Source organism: Lactuca virosa, chromosome 7, assembly GCF_052849685.1.
Source record: "Lactuca virosa cultivar CGN04683 chromosome 7, Lactuca_virosa_CGN04683_v6, whole genome shotgun sequence".
Lineage (NCBI taxonomy): Eukaryota > Viridiplantae > Streptophyta > Magnoliopsida > Asterales > Asteraceae > Lactuca > Lactuca virosa.
In genome coordinates, this window is record NC_136432.1 from 145149307 (window position 1) to 145174087 (window position 24781).

The 24781-nt window shown below is 33.6% G+C and overlaps 1 protein-coding gene across 1 annotated transcript; it reads left to right on the forward strand.

Annotated features, from left to right (window-relative positions):
- The first annotated feature begins 18207 nt into the window (after positions 1-18207).
- LOC145126027 (putative GPI-anchored protein At5g19250) lies at positions 18208-19699 on the forward strand. Its single transcript, XM_079061430.1, has 2 exons — positions 18208-18365; positions 19071-19699. The coding sequence occupies exons 1-2, from the start codon at positions 18278-18280 to the stop codon at positions 19580-19582; spliced, it is 600 nt and encodes a 199-aa protein (XP_078917556.1). The 5' UTR covers positions 18208-18277; the 3' UTR covers positions 19583-19699.
- Positions 19700-24781: the final 5082 nt, after the last annotated feature.

Here is a 24781-nt window from a genome sequence, read left to right on the forward strand (position 1 = left end):
TGAAATCGATTTCCACGTGAATTGAGCGTATGTATTGGTTTCAGAATAAATGTTTTCCTTTGAGTAAGATTCTCAATTCAGATATTCTGAATTTAGGGTTTCACGTGATTTTTTTAAGGGTATCAGATGTAGTTTAAATGATGGTATTGTTTATAAATGCTCTTAACTTGTCTTATGAATAAGTTGAATAAAAGAATTTTTTTATTGGCATCTAGAGGCTGCAGCTTTAGGTCTGGATGAATCAATCTTAGATGAAACCTTTTTTACTTTGGTATCCTTAATGGGGCATTTTTATTGGGTGACAGTGGTTAACTTGCAGTTGTGATGCAATTATCAAATTCTAACCTTTTATCTTTTACATTTTTGGCATGTTCATTAGCCTCAAAATACTTAGGGATTTTTCATGTAAACCCTTTGAAAATTGACTAAATTAGTTTGAGTTATGTGGCATTTAGTATCCGGTGTTTTTTTTAACATATTGACTTTCCTTCACTGATTGTTATTGTAAAATTGTTTATCAAATTGACTTATGGAGGGCCAGTAGCACAAAAATCATGCTCACCAAGTTTCATAAGACATTTCCTGAGATAAAGATAAATCTTTCTGCTATTGTTTTTTACAACTATTCTACTAACGTGTTTCAAGAAAGAGATTTCTTGCAGTTTCTAATTTTTAATAATAGCTCTTGGATTAATTCTTGATACCAATTTTATTTGGCATCTACATGCTACAGTTTTAGCTAAGGATGAATCAATCTTAGATGTTGATCATGTAGAGGGTATTATCTACTTTTGTCCTACTATAAAAGAAATGGAACTTCTCAATGTTAAACCTTTTTAACATTATTCATATATTTATTTATGGGATGAAAAAAAGTTGCAGTTTTGATGCAATTATCAATTTTTAATCTGTTGTTTGTACTTTCAGAATTATACAGGTGACTTGGATACGCTTGGAAAATGTGAACATGTTGGTACCCCAGATCATGTATTATTTCATCTTTTTATCAAACTTTAAATTCTCATTGATTATTTTAAAATTTTTATCTCCCAGTTTTTCCTGGAGCTCATGAAGGTGCCACGTGTCGAATCAAAATTGCGAGCGTGTCGAATCAAAATTGCGAGCTTTTCAGTTCAAAATTCAATTTAACACCTAGGTATTTTCTTTTCTTTTATATTTGGAATCTGCTAGTCACATTTTTCTTTTTATATATTATTATCTCATTTCGACATTTTTTTCAGCTTTAGTTTTTATATATTATTATCTCATTTCGACATTTTTCTTTTTATATATTATTATCTCATTTCTTTTTATAGATGATAATTCAAAGTACAACGATTTTGAGATGGAGGTAGCAGAGATGTTTAACTGTTGTTCACTGAATTTCATGTCTATCAAATACTTCCTTCATGGAAACAAAAAGACACTTATCACAATCTCCAATGATAAAGACCTTCAAAGCATAATGAAATTTCATGGTGGTTCTAGCAGCATTGATGTGTAGTGATGGAAGAAATTGTTCCAGATGTTTCCAATATGACTGCCAGTAAGTAATTTTCATCACCCAATGTATAATTCTTTTAGAATAAACATGCGAAATTGTTTATCAGATTATATAATTTTGAAAGAACAGAAGGTGTTTGTTTTTTCATTCCACCATGATAATGATATCCAGTATGAGTTATTTTACCATTTTAACATTGAAATGTTACAGATGGATATTGGTGATAGTTCTAGACAACACAATGGTTTTGCTTTCATTCACCCAAACTCTTATGCAGACATATTGACTGCTAAGGTTGTTCTCCTTGACCGAACTGACCCAACCCATGTGCAAAAGGCCTAAACGAGTTTTAGAATGAGGAAGACCAATGTAAGTATATTCATTGTTGATTCTTTTTCAATTTATTGATTCTTGTTCGTATATTCTAAGATAATAATATTATGTATACAAGAATTGTTTTCTACATTCAAAAACACTTTCTGAGTTGGATGTTTTTGTGTTATTTACTGTGTTTTTTTTAACGATTCTGGTAGAAATGTAAATAAGATTTTGAAAACTAGCATTCTTAAAGAATATGAACTTGGTAAAGCGTCTAATATGAACTATTATGCAATAATGTAACATTGTTATTTTTTATATCGGTATATTCTCTCAAAGTTACTACAGTTTGTTTTATTATTTGTCATATGAAATCATTCTCATAAACTTTTATTCTACATAATTCGATTTGCAGTTATTCTCATAGAATGTGTGAATGGAATGTGATGATCAAAGTCTTCAAGGTATGGTGCATGAGACGGAGATGAAAAATGGTCATCAATCTTCCAAAAAAATGCACTATTAATTGTTATTTTCTGACAGAATAATAAACGATATAACAATAAGATATATGTAATAGTATATTCCGATAGAATATTCAAGTAGAATAATCTATATAGTGTTTTTTTTGTTATTAGAGAGTGTTCTATTATAATAAATTGTTATTCTTCAAAAAGTTCTGTCAATCAAAATATATATTCTGCCACAACTAGCATTTTGGGCTAGGAAATTCTGTTCATGTGTAAATAACTCTTAGCGTACCTTGTAACCCTAATTTTGATACAATGCAAGTGGTTCATTCGAAAATGACAATTCAAGTCAAAATTCACTTGTGAAAGCTCTAAACCTAATTCAATACACTGCATTCACTCAACTTTGGGCTTGAAACCCTAACTTCTCGGTTCAAACCTTGTAATAGGCTAGGGCACTCTTATTGGGCCCTAATGGGCCGGAAATCTCTCAAATTGATCTTTTGGGGCCAAGAACTCACATTTGGGCCCTTGTGGACCGGAATTAATCATTTAACACTGATTTGGGCCATAAGCCACGTAATGGGCCTTATTGGGTCGTAAACATTTTCTTTGAACCTTATTGGGCCGTAAATTAATATTGGAGCTCTTATTGGGCCTCCCAAGGCCGAAAGCTCCTAATGGGCCCTATTGGGCTGAAAACTCATCCATTTAGCCCTTTTTAGGCCGCAAACCCGTAAATGGGCCTTCATGGGACGAAAATCCCTTATGGGCTATTGCATTCTCGGTTACCCTTCACCTAAGCCCAAAACCCTTCCTTCTCATTCTCTTTGGGCCGATATATATATATATATATATATATATATATATATATATATATATATATATATATAAAGAGAAAAATGTGGCATTGGCTAGATTTGTGACACATCAATATTATTTTGCATGTAAACATGCACATTACACTTCAAATATCTAAGCAATGTGGTGATTAACCATTAAGTAATACCCTTAATCTCTTCTCTCTCCCTCTCCTCCATATCTTCGGCCGAGACCCTCCATCCCTCTCCACACTACCAGAAAAACGCAATTTTGCTAGGGAAGGTTGCTATGGATCGTATTTTTGTTGTTATTCTGCAATGGATCGTGCAATGGAATGTCATTCCATAGCTAATTTGCTACCATATTTTCTACGGAATTAATTTTTGGTAGCGAACATAGGAATTGCTACGGAAACTGTTACCGACTCGAAATCCGTTGGTATATTGCTACCGACATTTCTATGGAAAAGCTATTTGTAGCAAATTTGCAATGAATGTTTTTATGAAAAAACTTCCGTTGTAATTTTTCTAGGGAATTAAATATCATGGTTAATCTGCAACGAAAATTTTCAACAAAATAACATTCCATAATTGTTTTGCTATGGAAGTAGCATTCGTAGCTATTTACCTACAGAATTGTGCAACAAAATTTTATTTCCGTTGCTTGTTTTGCTATGGAAAAAAAATTAAAGCTACGTTGTTAGGAATTTTGTTACGAAATTAAATTCCATAGCAAATTTGCTAAGGAGTTCAAAGTCATAACTATTTAGCAATGGAAATTTGCAACTGAAATAAAAGTCGTGGAAGTTTAACTATGGAGCCAATATCCGTTGAAACGTTTGTTACGAACTTTGTTAGGAATTAATATTTTATAGTTATTTAGAAACATATACTAGCTATGGAAATCAATTCCGTAGATGATTTGCTATGGAGTAAATGCATATTGCTATTTTGTAATGATTTTTGTTACGAAAATATATTTCGTAGAAATTGTGCTTAGGAATTATAATTCATAGATATGTTGCTACGGAAATTTGCTACAAAAATCAATTTCATAGTTGTTTTGCTATGGAGTAAATTAACCATTGATGTTTTGTTACGAATATTGTTAAGGAATGAAATTATGTTGATATTTTGACGAGTTCCATATGTTTTCGGTACATTTTGTGTCTAGGGGTTTAGGATCGAAGAAACCATTTCTATTTTTTCTTCATGTATTTTGAATAAAACTCACTATTAGGGCAAGCCTGATATCACTCAACCCTTGAGCAGCACCAGATCTTTCAACATTCATGCAGTCAAAATTGAGTGATGATTGTCATGGAAAACGTAATATATCCTTATAAGCTTCTTCATGATTTTAATCTCCTATCATTAGTTATAGTATGGTTAAGTAATTTACACACACTTAGTTCTTTTTTTCAATTATTTGTTTTATCATTCTGTGTCTCACTAATTGTTATTGCTTGTCGTTATGTCCAAAGTAATTATTGATACAAAAGTTTGTCATGTTTTTATTTTAAGTGATAAAAAATAATATATTATATGTAAAGTACAAATAAGTTAAAAATACGTAATAAAGCTTTTTTTTGTGATAAATAATATACATTCTATGAGTTTAAATTTGATTCAAAAGTGAGATAATTTAACGAGATTTAATGAAAACAGTTTGTAGATAATAAACCAAAAAAAATATTTGGAATTAATAATTACAAAAGGCTTCATTTCCTTATGATAAACTACTATATATAATACGAAAATTAGCTCCTGAAAAAAAAACCAATAGCACCTTACTTTGGTTAATACCGTTTACAAAAACAAAAACAGTAGCATCCGACTTTTGGTCAATACCAAAAGTAGCTCTTGAAAAAAAATACAAATATCAACATTTTAGTTTATCTTTGCCATGTGTGCCTTAAGCAACATGTCATGTATACATTTGTATTCTATTGTTTATCTTTGTCATGTGTAACCTTAAGCAACCAAAATATAAATTTACTTTTAGTCCCCTCCACCGTTATAGTAAATTGTCCAGACTTGATATTATTTGAAAAATACCAAAGTTCTTCACCACAATTCCCTAAAATTGTAACAAATTATGAAAATGAAAATTTTAAACTAAATTACAAAAATAAAACCACACTAAACAATAAATAGATGATCATGGAGATTAAAAAAAGTAAATTGGCTAAGATTTCAATAAGGGAGACAAAATATCCTGATCAAATATGTTTTTTTAACAACAGATAACAACCTTAGTTTCAACCCTAACTATATGCATCCATAAACTATACACAAAAACAGATAACAACCTTAGTTTCAACCCTAACAAAGCAACACCAGTAATCTCCAAGGCAAAAGGCATCACAATTCAGGCAACTCTATAATGCACTTTCTGAGGGACCCTTAGCCTATCTCTAGGATGCATTTATATCCGTTCATGTAATAATTCAAATACAACAAAACACAAGTATGGGTAATTCGGGAGATCACTTTCGAGCTCCAGTTGATTATACACATCGCTTCCTCCTTACTTCTTCATAGAATTTATTTACTGCTGAAAAGGGCTTTATGAATTTTTTTTTCTAAAATCCTAGTTTGAGTCTAGAATCCCATGAGTGTTCATCCCAATCCTTCAAACCAGGGCTCTGATACCAACTTGTAACGTCCCATTTTTAAAACAATTTTTTTCATTTTTAGTTAAGGATAAAATATTGCTTCTCAAAAACCAATTCAAGAAAAACACAAGTATCAACCACAATCATCCCAAAATATCAGAGTATCAAAACATGCGAAATCACAGAAACTGCAGGTGGATGTGTATAATCAATTTTTCGCCTTCCCGCAATCATTTGAAGTATCTGAAACACAATATATCAACAACTATAAACACGAATCTTAGTGAGTTCCCCCAAAATACCACATACAACATATATAACAACTCGTAGCTATATTAGGTATGTAACAACCTTGGGTCCGTATCAGCCCTGAGTCCACATTGACTCCGAGCCCAGATTGGCTTCATCGGGTCTGTATCAACCCCGAGCCCATAGTGACTCTGAGCATAGATCGGATCCATGCATATAACATACAATCATATCAGTAATAGTCACATAAACACATGCACAACCGACACCTAGTGTCCTATAATATGGTGATAGTAATCACCTCACAGATAGAAGCTAAAACGCAACAGTTCTCACACGATGAAGATCGGTACAATGAAACACCTAATTAACAATAAGGAAGTACCTACTCAATCTACGCTCTATAACTCCCTAATTGTCTAAAAGTCAACCATGGCTAAAAAGTCAACAATCAAAATTCAACTTTGACAGGTCTCCACATCGTGGCCACCCATAGGCACATCATGTGTGCCCAACACAAAACAGTCGGGCAATCCAACGATTCACATGTCGTGGCCACCCATTGCCATGTCGTGGCAACGTCCAAGCGAAATGGTCGTGGAAACTCCATCTACACGCCGTGTCAACTGGTAGCCATGTCGTGGACACTAGGAACCAACAACTTAATGGATTAAGCTGTCATTCCTCAATCCTAAAAGCTCTAAAGCTCGGATCTAGTTTCCCCAAGGTCTTGATAGATAAACTTTCCATGTTTATCCATTAAGACAAGATCTCTATTTCTAAGTTCTTAATGACAACACCAAGGTATGGACTCACTCAATAAGCCATACAAGCCATCTTTCCAACCAACCCCAAAGGCCAAGAAGCTAACAAGGCACTTAAGGGTTCTGGAGTTCACTCAAACTCCAAGAATAAGAAGATTTGGGGACCAAAAGCTCATAAAATGACCTAGAACTAGATCTAAAGAAATAATAATGAATGTAGAAACATTTTAACTCCAATGAGTCAGAAATGAGATGAAGATGACGTATATAAGCTGAAACCACACTCATAAGCAACGCCAATGGCCCCTTCTTCCTTCAACCTTCACAAGAATGGAGCTCAAACACTTAAAATACACAAATGGAGGCTAAGGTTTGGATGAGGTTCATTCTTAAAAGGTGGAGGCTACCAAATGAGGCAACCCTAGGAGTTAGTGCCCTTAAATAGGGCACCAATCCTGAAAATAGGGTTTTAGGCCCAAAATGGCTGCCACGTCGACGCAAACATATTGCCACGCCATGGCCAATCGTTGATGTGTGTTCCTTAATTAACGAGTGCCACACCATGGCACCCCCAATGCCACGCCGTGGCCACGCCAAAAAATAAAAATATATAACTAAATCTTAGAAATGAATACCTGGAAAGAGGATGTTACAAAGTTCCATGTAGTTTTAATTACAGTTACAGAGAAAACTGCAATAAAGTCCTTACATATTGTCTCATAATCGATTTAGTCTTTATATCTTTTTTTGATTCAATTAAGTCCCAAAAATCGGTAGTCGTATTCAATTTAACCCTCTTTACCCGGTCAACTGGTCATCCAACTTTCATAAATTACATTTCTAGCCCAGATTTCAAAATTTATTACAAATTTGGTCCAAAATTTACACTTTTGCCCCAGATTTTAATTTTATTATAAATTTGGTGAAAATTTTACCCTTTTGGCCCAAATTTTAGAACTTTGTTATGAATTCATCCTAAATTTAGTTTTTTCACTACTTTTTTTCTCAAAAATTTGTTTTAAATATGTTTTTTCTTTATAAAATCATATTTAAACAAATATATATATATATATATATATATATATATATATATATATATATATATATATATATATGTGTGTGTATATATATATATATATATATATATATATATATATATATATATATATATCCACATAAAAATTCTTATATTTTCTATATAACAACTTTTTTTAGAATTTTTTTTATACGAAATATCTATTTATAAAAATAGGTATATATTAAGTACATAAATATATACAAATCCGACTTTATAAAAAAAATATATAGAAACACGTATTTTAGAAAAACAAAAATGTATAAAAACACCTATTTTATTATAAATACATTTGTATACAAACACATATTAAAAAAAAATGTAAACAAACACCTATTTTATTATAAATACATTTGTATACAAACACACACACACACACACACACACACACACACATATATATATATATATATATATATATATATATATATATATATATATATATATATATATATATATATATATATATATATATATGTCACACCCCCAAACCGGAACGGCAGAAACGTTCGGGGGCGGAGGACGTCATGCTCAGTATCATAACCATAGTGAAGAAAGTAAACACAACCATCATAAATATAATTTAAAAGGTTACATCGTTGCAAAAATACATGTTTCCAAATAAATTACAGATGATGTCAAAATAGTTCAAAAGAAATATGCGCCTTAGCGTCTTGCCTTCAAAAATCTTGTGGTTACCTGTATTACTAAATACCTGAGAATATAAGTTGTTTTGAAAGAGTATCAGCATAAAGCTGGTGAATTCATAAGCAGTTTTATGAATGAAAGATGAATGTTGTTCCTTAAAGTTTGTTACAAATTTGTTACCAGAAAATCCAATATTTTCTAAAAGGTTTGTTGTAGTCTTAACTGAACCAAGACTTAGTACATGTAAGTAAATCGTCATACTTATGTGTGTGGTTTTATATTTAAATAAAACTCCTTAAATCCCCGTGAACTGGGTGTTTTGTTAATTCCCCATGTGAGATGTTATAACAATGCTAAAACTCGAAGACCTCGTACTCGACGTTCTTCAGGCATCGAAATGTTATGACACTTGTCACCCCAGACCTGCCGGTCTAGCTGTTGCAAGCAGCTTAGGTGCGGGTTTTTCAGACCCAATATAGATCTTTACACAACTATCACGCTCTCCCTACAAGAGATTCTGGCTATAACTACAAGACTTTTCTATTGTACTTAAGAGTACCCTGAAGGCGAATGTCTCACAAATTTATTCATTAACATGTTCACGTAGTTTGTAATGAAATACCCGTTTTGTAAATCGATTGTGTTACTGTTTTCTTTGTTAAACGAAGTGCTCAAACTATACCTATTATAGTTTATCAAAAGTGTTGTGTGTTTGAATGAAACTTTGTTATGCATGTATTTGCATTTCAATAAAATGAAATTGAAAATACTAAGTGTAAATCATACACACCTTGCTCAGCATGTTACAAGGTGTGAATAACTCTTAAACATGTTTTTGACAATTTTACTCTTAACTGTCACTGTTTTAGAATATTCGTAGAAAAATCATCGTAAGTCGAAAACTGAATCCGTAAACTCGGAGAGTTTAGATAAAGCGTCTACTGTATTCATAAATTTTCCTATAATTTTTGGTGGTCCCAAACCAGTGTGAAAATATTCATCTTCACAACCTGGTCCGACTTTGTTGTTGCAGTGATAGGCAGTTTTGTAAAAATCACTATAAATTGTAGAAAAATAGTATGGAGATGTGAAAGTAGTCATTTTAAAGGTATAAGCCTGAGCTATTTTCATATTAAACAGTTTTGAAAAATATTAAGTTTAAGTTGGGTAAAAGAGTTCGTGAACAGATCACAACTTTTCTGTTGTAAGCTGTCAAGTTAAGTTTTAAATATGTTTTGGTGTTTTAACTTGTATTCTCCCCCTGAAAACTAGAGAAAGCTGGAAAATGTAGGGGTATGAACTCACCTTGAGTGATTTCTCGAAGAGTGGAAGGTCGAAGACGAGGAGTATCAAGTCAAGAACACTTGATGATCACGTGAAAGCTTGGATGATCCTAAGAACAATTCTTTGGTGTTAAAATGTGTGTCGATGATCCAAGAGTGTTATGAAAATATGGAATAACACTTGAGTTTAGATAGAATACTTACCAAAAAGTGAAGTAGTAGTTCAAGAATACTTTCACAAAGTGGTGGGAAGTAGAGAGAAAAGAAGCTTTCTTGAGGGGTAAGAGAAGTGTGTAAGTGAAGGAAATGATCAAAGTGAACAAAGAAATCCTCCAAGGATTTCTTTAGATAGATGTTGCTGGAGCAATTTGCAAATTGAAATGATGTTTACCTTTGTTTGTGTGATGTGGATAAGATTGGGCCAATGAGAAGATGACACATGGAGACAAGTGGGCACACTTGACCCACTTGTGGGGTAGAATACTCTTCTTAATATAAATTAATGATTTTTAATTAATAAATCCCTGAGAAATGAATAAAATATGAGTTTAGGAAGTTTAAAATGGTAAAAATATGAATTTGGTGAAAAATCCCCGTAAAAACGGGCTTAGGAAGCGAAAGTAGTCGAAAACCGGGCTTAAGGAGCGAACCTGCGAGGTTCGGCTCTTAGGAGGTGAGAACCGAGAGTGGGAGAAGGAGGAACCGAAGGTGGGAGAAGGAACCGAAGGTGGTAGGGAACCGAAATGGACCGATGGATCAGTCTATTTCGGGCGTAGGGAGGGTTCGGTCCGAGATGCTGACTTCGGTCCTGAAGGCATCAGTTCGGTTCTCAGCAGTTCGGTCCTGAGGGAACTTCGGTCCTAATAGAAGGGTTCGGCTCTCAGAGGTTCGCCTCTAAGAGGGTTCCGTTCCTAAGAAGGGTTTCGGCCCTAATTAGCTGTTTTTCGATATAACTCCTCGATTCAAGCGGTTTTTGGCCAAGTTAAGGGTCGGGATGACCCGGATGACTATAACAAGTTGAGAGAGATTTTGAGAGAGGTTTGGGAGAGATTTGGGAGAGATTTAATTTTAGCCATTATTAGTGTATAATCTCGTAATGCAAGGTTCGTGAACCCCGTTATGCTTCGTTTATGATTGTTTTAAGTCCCCAAAAGGGTCCATAGTCGTGTTTTGATGCGTTTTACTCCCTTTTTAGGGTTTTTTACATTGTTAAACACATAGATTCTCCGAGACACTTGAATTCTTGACATACAAATGCATATTTTTATACATAGCATAACTCTTAACATACAAGTACTAGTTAAGTTTGACTGGTTTGACTTGTTGACTTTGACTTTGACTTTTGACTGGAATTTGACGGTTGTCACAATATATATGCACACAAATAGGTGTGTATCTATATTTTTTTTATAAAATTATGTTTGTATATATTTCTTTTATAAAAACGTGTTTGAATAAATTTTTATATAATACATGTTTGTATACATTTTATATATAAACGTGTTTGTATATAAATGCATTTATTATAATATAGGTATTGGTAATACATATATATATATATATATATATATATATATATATATATATATATATATATATATATTCTTACAAAAGAAATGTATACAAACACTTATTTGGGTGCATATAAATATGTTTTTACAAAAGAAATGTATACGTTTACTATGAAATAGGTACTTGATTAGATAACAAGTATTGGACATGACCCACATCAAAATCACTTGATGGATCGCAGTCATAAGTGATGCTTTGATCAAGGGAATATCTTTGTATTCTTCGACCTGAGATGCATACTTGAGACTTGAGTGTAGGAATTATTATGCTTTGACATGCTTTAATGTTATTCTGTAAAGAGGAAGTTATAAGGGTCATCGCTGGGCACGACATAAACTACAAGATGGGTGTATGTAGTCAAGATGGGATTTATTTCTCTAATTCATTGAGAGTTAGACATCTAAGGCCTTACTAAAAGTTGAACATCACATGAGATTGATCGAAATCCATATCTCATGTTCAACTTGATGTCTGTGACAAAGGAATAAATGACACCACACCTTTAGCAACAATTATAGATTTGATCTCCTGGAATTGGTTGTTGATAAGATGACACCCCTTTGTGTGTTTTTAGAGGCAGTAGCTCATTGCTAGATACCAGCTACTGAATAGGTCAATTTGCAATGAATCTTGTGCAAGCGAGAGATTGTTGGATCTATATGCTTAAGAATCATTATTGAATTATATTGCTAACAACATATGATCCTATAAAATCACACATTTATCAAGTTGGCACATTTTGAATGTTTATTATTAATACGATTATTAATAAATAAAATCAACTCTTCTATTTAATTCGGGAATACTTATTGCTTTGTGAAAATAATAATTAAAAATAGTACACCTAGTTATTATATCGTATAGTATGATTTAATAAGTCATGTACAAAGTTTTGGACACATAGGATAACTTTATATTAACTAACTAGTTACCTTTATTTTAGTTAAAGAAACTAGCTAAAGAACTTGTCTCCTTTTACCATGCTTGGTCGAAACTTTTAAGAGCATGGGAGGTTGTTTTTCAACCTCCCTCCTTTGCTCCCCATGCTTTCAAAGTCTAGTTATTACTTTATATTATTATATGGTGTAGCTTTTGACTTTCATGGGATTATAAAAGAAGTGCATGGGGCTTGCATTTGAGACTATTCTTTTTCTCATGTCTTTTCCCTCTTCAAAACCATAGCATGCCTTCATGTTCTCCTCTTGCTTTTCTTTTGAATCTAGTTTCAAGACTTTGGTACTCCTTTGTGTTTCTTCTTTACTGTGTACTTGTGTTTAGCACTTAAAGGCTTAATAAACTCAAAATATAAGATGAGAACTAGAATTCAAAGTGTCTTATTCTGGATGGTGCATAAATTGTAGAGAAAAGCTTTCTTGAGTTTTTGCTATCTTCATCAACTCCCTAATTCGAAGTGGGATCAAAGGCTTCAAAGGTTATCTCCTTAACATCTTATGGTCGTTATTATCTTTCTAGTTCATATATTTGGATCCTCTTGGTGGTTTATTAAAATGATCTAAAAATAAACTATTTATTTTTAAAAGTCTTTCGTTTGCCGTTAAAATTGTTTTTATAAAAAAAGATAGTTTTAGCTTATCAAAACCCTTCAAACTCTCACGGGCATAAAAACGGTCAATCCAAAAGAAATTTTGTGTGGCATCCAAACTCCCATATCAGATCAGGTGCACAACCACCTGACAAATGTTTCAAGAGACGTACTGTGAACTCCATCACTGGTGACTTAACTCATACGGAACGATTCTCATAGAACAACAGGGTGTTCGCTAAGAAGAAAATCAACAAGGAACTACTGATATAACCATGACTTTTCCAAAAAGTCAACCTTCTACCAATGTCCGACCAAAACCTGACTGCTACTGAGCCACCTGTAGTATTTCCATACTTCTCAAACACTTAACTATTCCAACAAACTAACGAATAAAACACATGAGTCTCCACCACACAACTATCAAGTCCAGCTCACATAAGTTGCATCCACGATGGGTCACGATATGTCGTGACACCATCCAATCATTGGAATGAGAAGCTCACAATTCTACAATGTTCTTTCTATCATCCCACCATGAGCATGAAGACTTACGACCAACACCTCAGTGGCCTATAGGCACACAAACATCATCCCACCAACCTGCATGAATGCAGTTAACATCTCACTCGACACTTACCAAACACAACACGAGCAATACAATTCTATAACACACAACATTTCCACAGTCCAGGCTACGATCAATGCAACGTCAGACGAAAACATGGTTGTACGCAACTAGAACATAAGATAGACAATTGGACGCTTGTTCTAACTCGAAATCAATAAATCAAACAAGAACCATGTCATAAAGTCGGTCCAAGTGTTATTAGGCTATCTTACTCAGTCCACATACACCCTTCACGCTAATATTTGATGAATTACCAAGATTTCACACTCCCCATGTGAACACACAATGCTTCTCAAGTCGTATGTGTTCCTTCTTCCTCACAACCTTAACCAAATGTTGAAATACAATTAGATCCAACTAACTAACGAACCTTAAAGGAAACCATGCCATTCATTCATGAAAGTAAATGTTCAATTTTTTTGAAAACATGAATCAAAGTATTAATTTTATAATGTGGAACATATTGGAAACATAACAGCATATGCGATGAAATCATGTCCTGTTCTTCCCATACTGCCAAAAAAGACATGCAACATTGAAACTTAAAAGCATAAGCACAAAGCTTAATAAGTTCCCTAAGATATCACATACCAATACGGGCCTCATCCAACATACATAACGGGCTTCTCATAATAATATAACGGGTATCACCTAATGGGGATGTCCCAACATACATAACGTGCCCCGTCCACTGGTCAGACCTAATAAACATAATAGCAGGCCTCACCCAACATACATACAAACATCCATGCAAGAGTCACAAAGACAACAAGCATCTAACATCCTACATAGTATAGCAAGAATACTCACCTAAACTAAACGATAGAAGCTTAACAACAACCTCAACAATAGAACAGTTAACCCGAGCTACATAATGCGAAATCAATACTAGTGCTTAGTCACACACACTCAATTCTACCAAAGTTTTGACCAAAAGTCAAATTGGCCAAAAAGTTAACGGTTAACGATCAACTAAGTATTGACCATCACACTACAACCAATCCCCTTGGCCGTGTCATGGTCACTAGAGGAAAAAACAGACACGAGGTACGAAGACCATCGCGCCGTGGCCAACACTCATTACAACTTATTTCATTAAGCTCTTAACCACTAAGTCTAGAGTCCCAAAGCTCAAATATGATCCTTCTAATGATTCTCATGGATAAAGTTTCTAACTTTATCCACTCCAAAGGCTCAAACCATTGAGATCTCTAACCCTAACTCTCAAAGGGACACAAAAAAATATGACCAAGACCATGCATGGCACTCAAACGAAGATGAAGTCCAGATCTTAGCACCACAATGGGTCTAGAATACTTCAAGATGCTACCTTTAAACCTAGATTTGTGCAAACTCCAACTCAAATCCATAAAAAGGGCCAAAACAAGCATATACAACATTAAAACTCTAAATACTCTTAGATCCCAAGATGAAACATAATAAATTAAGGATATTTATAACTTACAAGGGTCCAGAAAAGTAGATATGGTAGAGATCGACAAGCTTCAGGCTTCTAAGCACAACCTTTCTTGATTTCTTCACCAAAACATCCAAAATATGCATTAAAAGAGGTTTAAGGAGAGATGAGCTCAAAATATGAAGATGAAGGCTAAGGTTTGCTCCCAAGGATCTATTGATGTAATGGAGGCTGAAAATGACATAAAACACAGAGGTAAGGTCCTTAAATACATGGGAAACCCTAATTTTATGGTTTTAGATGCACAACTCACCATGTCGTGGTGACCTTCTCACCACGCCGTGGTGATGGGCTTTTGTTGATTCCTTCCAACTTTAAATGATCATAACTTCCTTGTTTCAAATTCTTTTCGTTATTCTTTATATGCACAAGAAGGTATTAACAATCCGCACGATTCTGTCTAATTACTTTTGAATTAATGTATGCCAAACTTAATTCATTAATACATGCAAAGAGTCCTAAAAATGACATTTTTTTCCTATTTTACCATTTTTGGCTCCAAAACACAATTCAAGGGCTTAAATCACTTAACCACATTATTAACATCTGATAAGGTCTAAACTTTATTTCCTTGAAGGCCAAGGCCTTTACTTGATCGAATTACGATCCATTATTCCGAAACTAGAACCATCCCAAAAATTGGATGTTACATTTTAGTTAAATTAGCTTCTACTTAATTTAAAATCAAATCCATGTGCATAAGCAAATAAATATAAAGCTTATATAAAGAGGAAGTAAAATTCACTAACTGACTATACCTGGTCGTTATATTCTTTATTTGGTTTACTGTTTGACTCCATTGATGATCAACTGTCTGTTTGTGTAAGCATCATTCTCATTGCTTAACAGTTCATTTTCTTGCTTCTTTGCTAAAGCACATTCTTCATCCTCTTTTGTTTCTTAAGAAGTGATTCAAGGTCTAGTTGTCATACCTTGCTTACTTCAACCATTTCTTCACACTACAATAAGCTTATAACTTTATAGGAACTGTGATTACCTACATTACTTCATTATAAATACTAATATGACAATGATGTAAATTTTAAAAAATGCCAAAATTTTAAAGGCTTCAAATAAGTTCAAATCAAACTATTTCAAGTCATACAAAACAAACTATGGAAACACAATAACAATTCGTTCAATGAGAAAACTGTTGGATTAATGTGTCTAAGCCAATAATTAAATTGATGTATACTTGAATTAAAAACAAAGTCCTTTTTGGGTTGCCCTTAGAACTAGCAATTGACTATAATGACTTTTGGAGAGAGAGAGAGAGAGAGAGAGAGAGAGAGAGAGAGAGGTTGATTTGTTAATTTATTATATGATTAATAAATAGTAATAAATAATTTGTTAATATATTATGAGATTAATATATTAATTAGAAATAGTATTATTTAATTAATAATTAATCAGAAACTAATTAAAATTAATTTTGGGATTAATTAGTTTAATTAAAAGTGAAAGGAATTAAGCTGTAATTGTTTAATAGTTGAAAAAGGGAGAATTCTAGAAGCTTCCAAGCCTAGGACGGTTTTCGAGATCATCTTTAGGTTTTCGAGAATATTCATTAACAATAATTAGGAGTTGGATAATTACCTAATTTGAAATATTAATATTATATTCAAATTAGGGTTTCCAAGGTTCCTTATATCAACTATAAATAGGACACCTTGACTCCTCATTTTCAACCACTCTTGCACTCAAAGGAATAGCCGAAATTCTACTCCCCTATCATCTCTCCTCAAGTCTTCTAATTGCTAGAGTTTGGATACAAACCATTAGAGACATTAAGATTTTGTTGCTTGCTTTCCAAGGCTTTTGAAGAAAATAATTGATTTGGTTATTTGCTATAAAATCAAAACTTATGTAAACCCTAATCCTATATGATTCGATTATTGTAGGTCTCCTTTAGGGTTCTTGATATTCATAGTTTATTGTTATCAATAAAGAAAACTTAGATCCAAATAGGTTGTATGTGAACTTAAGGGCTAAGTTATTTTTGCCTATGTATTGATTTATGACCTATAAAACCTATCAAAAACTACATAAACCTAATAGCAAAAACAAACAATATTGATACATTTTAGAAAACCTACAAAGTCTGTGCACATATGTTTTAGATATGATATAATAGAAAGCTTACTCTGCCATGTATAATGTTCTTTAATTAAGAAATTTTGAGATCCAGTGTTCTCTAAGCATATAAAACCTAATTACACTTCGAGTGCTAAGAACAATTGCAACACATTAAAGATGAGAATGGACAAACTTACTTGGTGGTTGTTTGAACTTCGAAAAGGGAATAAATCACTTACTTGATGGCTGTTTGAATGCTAAAAAATGCCAAATTCACTCAATAAGCATCCAATCAAAACACACGGTAAATCGAAATAAAAAACGAAGCCATTAGAAGATGGGGTATTGACAATTTCACAAAGCTAGTCATCAAAATCACATAGTAATTGAAATCAAAATTTAGAAAACTCATGGAAGTTTCAGATTTGGAAGCAAGAGACAGGTCATAATTAGTGAATTAGTATCGGAAATTAGAAAAATCAAGAAAGTTTCAGTCTTCAGGAAAACTTTCCAGTATAAACAATCAAACAATATATGTATCGTAACAGGTAGATGTAAAATTGTTGCCCCTTATATCTTATTGCCTTGGGTTGTGGCCTAGATCGCCCAACCCTTGGCCGACCCTAATTGAAATGCTATTCTTTAAATCAATTATATAAGATTGATGATAAAATATATACGAAAAAAGATTAGTGATTATATTTGTAGAAAAAAAAAGAATGATTAGATATTTAAAAAAATAGTAACTTTAATATATATACATATAAATCTACATAAATTAGTTTAATGATAGATCTAACATAAAAATAAGTTTAACTAAATATATGTAAAACCTAAAATTAATTACCTTTTTGAAGTTACAAAGATCTAAAACGTAATGTAAAATTAAAATAAATTGAATATGAGAGGAATTGAACGTGACGGTGAATAGTCTTAAGCACCATACCATGCGAATATTCATGATTTGCAAAAGAATTTGTGTTAAAAACTTTAAATCATTAATAAACCTAACTTGCCAAGAGTTCGATATAGGGACCAATGCGTACCAAAATCAACTTTAATGGATTAAACGTGTGAATTCGTGAAAATCCATTAACAGCTTTGAAAATGATGTCCCGCCTAAACGACGACGTCTCTTGTTGCCACTTTACACCACACCACATAACCTGCTCCATATATCATTCCTATCTGCTGTCGTCTCTCTCACCGACCAAGCAAGGAATCAAAGATGTTCATGGAGTATTTTCAAAGACACGCTATTCTCGCTCTCATCCTCCTTTCAGTCTTCTGCATCAATCACACAGTCAAGTGCGATGGTATGCTCATTTTCTTGCTTTTAATTTCATTTCTTGATTTACTCGAATTCCAAAAGAACCAGCATTAATATATCAAATCTACTTACTACCTTGTGTTTGTAGATCATGATTCACGAGCTTCTGATTTTTTTTCATGAACTATCTGCACATTTGAAGTAGCTATTTTTTTTTCAAGCTGAACTACTTTTCGTATTTTACTTTTCCCTGTTTGATTCAAGTAAAATTTCTATCGCGTGCTTGAAATTAAGCGTGGGGAAGAACGGATTCGAATAAATGATATGTGAGACTTGGATCTGGTTGATTTCTTTATGATTTATGTCGGTGACATTTTTTGCTTTATGGAGATCTAAACTGGTCGACATAGCTTTGAATGTACGTTACAAAATCTAAGATTAAAACTGGTATCCTCATAAATGATTTGTTGTTCTTTTTATATATTTGAACATTTCGGTGGGTAGTTAGTCGAGTATATCATTGTTCTTGCTGATTCTTGAAGGCAATGAATCATCTGTTACTGTTTCTATCAGTTAGAACATCTCACTAGTTACATATCTCCTATTGCAACCGAATCTAGCAGTTCCTCTTGATTTGGGGGAATCTTTAAGGACGCATATTACAATTTAAGCAATTACGTCAACGAAGCTATATTCATTCCACAAATTAGTTTCATGAAATAAAATGATATAATTTTTGATAATCTTACAGATGAAGAAGACAATCTATTTTCAGCCATTAACAGCTACCGTGCAACCCTAAACCTAACAACCCTAACACAAAACGACCGAGCCAAATGCCTTGCTGAAAAGATGGCCGACCAATTCAAAAACCAACCATGCACAAACACTACAGGTTCCAACACAGTTCCAGGCACAGAACCAGAGTTCTCAAGTTACCCTGATTTTCTAAACAAATGCCATTTAAATGTCAGCACCACAAGAGACGGATCTGTTCTTCCTGCTTGTGTTCCTAATCTTGATGCAGGCCTTGTAATCTCTAATTATACCCAATCCCAGTATTCCGGTTACTTGAATGACACCAAGTATTCAGGGATTGGGATTGGTTCTGAAGATAATTGGATTGTTGTGGTGTTGACTACAAACACACCGGAAGGTGGTTTTTCCCCTGGTAGTAATGCGGTAAATTTTGTTTCCAAGATTGGTCCTATGCATTCCTCGGTGTTTCTGGTTGTGGGGCTTCTTTCGTTTTTGTGGGTTTGATCGGTGTATGGTTGCTTGTGTTTTGTTTTGAAGTTGTATTCACACGTAGTTGTAGAGGGATTACTTATGGCAATATACTTTTGACCTTTTGAAATGAGGTTTGGATTTTGCATGGAAGTTTCAGTTGTTTTTTCTTGGTTATATCTTGTATTCGATTTGTAAAATTTAAATTGGAGTTGGAGTAGTTCTTGATATTTTGTGCAAAAGAGCCATAAGAAAGACTCATAACATATATAGAGGTCGATTAGATTGTGTGTAGCTGATGTGGGTCTTCAACAACCTTATTGATATCGGTCTAATTGTTGAAATGAGTATTGATATTTTGTCCAAAGAGACATAACAAAGACTCCCAACATTTATAGTGATAAGATTAGATTGTGTGTAGCCGATATGGGTCTCCAACAAGTTTACTATATCAGTCTCAGTCATTGTCCAATTAGTATTGTGAGTTAACGGTAAATGGTGTTGGGTTTATTTAGCTTTTACCTTTCTTTCAAGATCCATTCTTTATATCGGTATTTTTGGTGTTTGTTTTAATAATAGATTATAATGTATTTTATATCAATATGAAGACAAATTCTATTAAAAGGGAAAGTTTGCACGTATTGTAAACAATGCATGACTAAAATAATGATTTAAGCACAAAAATATTAAAAGGATGGGTGAACTTGGGCCTAATCGGTTGTGGTACAGGGTCTTAACATGTATTGGGCGTGCTAACTAGGCCTAGACCATTGCTTACTTTTGGGCTTTTAAGCGGGCCTGAACCCTCGTGAATTAGGCTTGCGGTTTCAGCATGTCCATCATACGAAGTGGTGGCTAAACCGGGCTAGATGTTGATGGTAAGCTAGAGTTGCACAAAAAGATCAGTCTCCGACCGGATTTGAAAAAGACCAAGATTGAACCGGTCTCCAACAAGAGCAAACCGAAAAAAGACCAGTCCTAAAAAAGACCGTTCCAAGATTGACCAAGAACATTCTGAGAGCGACCTAAGACTGGTTTCAAAAAACACCGGTAACCATAATTTATAAACATATAATTTTTGTGTTAATTATACAATTTTTAATCACATTATCTAACTTCTTTCCTTTTTTTTTCTTATATTAAACTTAAGTGTATCATTTTAATAAAGTTTAATCTATCATTATGGTGTTGATCACATATTTGTTAACGGAAAAAAAGTGAAACCGAAAACAAAAAATCGAAAAATACCAAAACCCAACCGAAGAAATCACACGAAAAGACCGTGAGATTGGACCGAAAAGACCAAGACCAGACCAAAAAAAGACCGGTCCGAAAAAAAAAACGGACCAAAAAAAGACCAACCCAAGATCGTCTGGACTAGTCCGAAAAATATCGGATGGTTGCAAGACCAATTCCAAATGACCAGATTGTATCGAGACCGACCCGAGACCGGTCCGGGACCGCCAATGTACAACTCTAGTTACCGGTCCTATGGTCCCGACGTTCATGCCTATAAAAGGTTGGAGAGGGCCTACAAAAACTGAATCTCTTAATTGTTTCTGAAAAAATTAAAGTAATTGTTTTAAAATCCTTTTGAATCGATTAAAAATATATTTATTCGAATTAGTAGGAAAAAAATAGTAAAAGTATCACATTTAAAAGTTATCTTGATCTTTTTCATTTGATCTTTGTAGTTTCAACTCTTCATCATCAATGTCGCTTCAAACTTAGCTTGTGAGATTCTAACCTTTGTCGATTTCATTTTGAAGTGTTTCATATCAGCTACTAGTGACCGTTTTTGGACCTTGTGTATGAGAAGATTGTCCGGAAATATCAAGATAACTCATGATGATGAGAAATTTGAGCCAACATTTCTCAAGTATTACAGTAAAATGACAAGTCTCCAAATGTAATGGCCATGTTGTCATACTAGGTAAACCCCGAATAAAATTAATTTTATTTACAATATGATAAATGTTTTTGGTGTATACTAGAATACTGGAATACAAGAAGTTATCACTAGGAATCGTACTGACATTAAGTACATGATCCGAGCCAGGCGCTACAATAGCCTAACCCGCAACACATCAATAACATAACACCATAATCCATAAGGCTTAGTGAATAACAACTACAATAACATAACAACACGTAACATTATTTACAATCCAACTTATCACCCTCAATGTTAGGTGCATTTTGTGTACCTTTTTGCACACCTTTTGGTTATTTTTATGCATCTATTTAGTGTATTTTATTTCATTTTACATGCATTTAATTAAAATTCATGTTACTTTCTAGAACAACCCTATTTGCACATTTTTATAGCCTTTTCGGGTGATCCGGAGATGGAAGCGCACTTTGGGAGGTGCCGGGAAGCACGAGTGAAGGTTTCAGGACGATTGGATGAGAAACGAAAAAAGTTGGAAAATCAAGTTTTCGCCTGGAAAACAGAGTCCAATACGGGTCGTGTTGGAATTGCACTCAAAATGGAGCACGAATCGTGTTTGACAAAGAAGGGAGTTGTTGACCATGCTAAATGCGGGTCGTGTTGATTATCCCTATATCAACACGGGTCGTGTTGGTCCACTTATGTAAATTTGAGCATTATACTTTGGATGAAATCTCGAAGAAAGAATGTAATTTTCCACTAAAAAGGGTCGTGTTCAGCCTAATGACTGCTTTTTGGCAGTTTTTCCTTTTTACTCTATCACGGGATTTTGGGCAATGGGATACACATACTTCATTTCTAGAGCACGGGAGAAGGGAAATTTTGAAGGTTTTTGCAAGGTTTCGATTGTAGTCGTTTGGAAACATTTGTTATGGATTTTGTAAGTATTGTTTGCAAATTATTTCATCTTTTCTAGACTTGTTGATTGTTCTAGCTATGTGTGTCTAGAACTCTAATTTCTCCAATTTCGTGGTTGACTTCTTGGTTGTGAATTCAATCATGTGACTTGATGTTTGCTTCTAATTTCTATCTAGTGAATGTGATTTTGTTTCAATTGAATGTTTGATTCTAGCTTATTTCTTATTGGCGATTTGAATTAGCTTTAGATCAATCAAGTTATCTAAATTACAAAATCAGTAATTGCTTTGTAAATTTGAATAAGTAACAAATACTAAGCTGATTTCTATTGAATGAATCAAGTGTGAATCATATTCACAGACTTTACACTCTCGAGCTTATGAGGAGTATCGAGTGTTGTTGGGAATATTCACTTCAAGCTAAATGCAACCTTTTGATTTCCATTTAAGAGCTTGTTTAGATTCAAGTTAAAAGGTTAAGTTATTTTCAAAGAGCTTATTTTGAATTTGACAAATTGATGATTGAAAAATGTTAGAGCTTGTTAACACTTTCAAGTACCAACTTAGATAAAATTGAGTAATTATCATGTCATCTTTGAATCACATTGCTAAGTTGTCATACATGGAGTTGGAGTCGTTTATAAATTCTGAATCTATTTCAATTAGTTAATATTTACTTGTTTCTTTAATCATTTACTTCAATTATTGCATACATAACCCCCCTTTTTACTTTTGGTGACGAAAATACCTTACACAAAAGGTATAAACTTTATCTCTTTGTGGATCGACCCTGCGTATCCTATACTATCTTTTAATGCAATACAAAAGTGTTCTTTTAGAGTATATTATACCCTTAATATATGTTGGGTTTGACACAACTAACACTATATGTCACATACAATATGCTAATTAATTTTTTACTAATTAGTTATTGTATCCCGACACCTCATGAAAGCTACTAATATCGTTTTACCATAAATTATCACCTGACAACTATGTAAAGACTAAACAATATTTCACCACTACCATAACAACCCATTTGGGAATCCTCCGTCAAAGGTTACATCACGTTCATTTTCCATTCCATATATCAACTATCACCTGAACTTATTTCATTAGACTATAGTATACTATCACCTTAATGATACATAATATAACAGTATCATAATGTATTAAATTCTCATATTATGTAACAACGCACATCAATAAATAGCTGCTGTTAGAGTAGAGTTACTCATCTGGTTAATTAACGGATTAATTCCAACTTTGTTCTCTGATCTCCGCTGCATTTCAGCTTCCCACATACCAACACCTAATCAATAATTTAACAAGTTCCTCAGAACCTATAACCACGTACTACGAACTAAAATGTCACACCCCCGAACCAGACGGCGGAAACGTCCGAGGGCTCGCGTGACTTAAATTGAAATATCATCACAATGAATATATATGAAACATAACATATTCATCACCAAACATTACATAGTACAATTGGCATTGTTTACATCAAGTACATGGTTTACATTACATGATCCCAAAATATAAAGTGTTTGGTGATTAGCAACTACAAAAGAAACTTTCAACACACTAGATGCTTCCTCGTTCTAACGATTACCTGAGAATACAAGTTATTTTGAAAACGGTCAACATATATAATGTTGGTGAGTTCATAAGTATGTTTGATGTAAAATAGTTTATGTCGTTCGTAAAACCCAGAAAATCCGATATTTTCTGTAATAAGACTTTTCATGAAAATGTTGTGATGATCCTGTAAGTATATGCGTGAATGATTTCAAAATGTGTATAAATGAGAAGTTTTGCATTATAGTTTTTGAAAGTACAAGTGAGTAAGATTGGTTTCCCCAGAAAACTCGATGTTTTCCGATAAAAAGTTATGATTGTTTTGTATTATTGTATCGTCACCGCGAATGAATATGATTTCCCTTGATTACTTAAATGATATCGGATTTCTATGTGTGTCGTTATAACCATGCATGATAATGACTAGTTCGTTTGTCTTGGCATTTTAATGAACACCGGAATTGATCTTAAGATTTTGTCACCCTAAACTGGCCGAGTCTAACTGTAGCGAACAGCTTAGGTGTGGGGGAGTCACCCCCGTATAGATCTATACACAAACTCTCGCTCTCCCTCCAGGAGACTTTGATTACAACTACAGACTACGACCGACACTTATTGGTGTCACCCGTTATTACTCACTTAATCCACATGAATTTGATTAACCTTGATTAATGACATGATTTTAGTTTACTTGAAGAGAAGGTAAGCCTAACAGACGAGGAGAAGTGGACTACTAGGCCCTACTAATTACGTATGTTATTTAAGGCTGTCGAGTATACGAAAGGCGCGTTGGCCCATTTCGCATATGATTTATTTGGACCTTACTAGCAATGCTAATGGGCCACT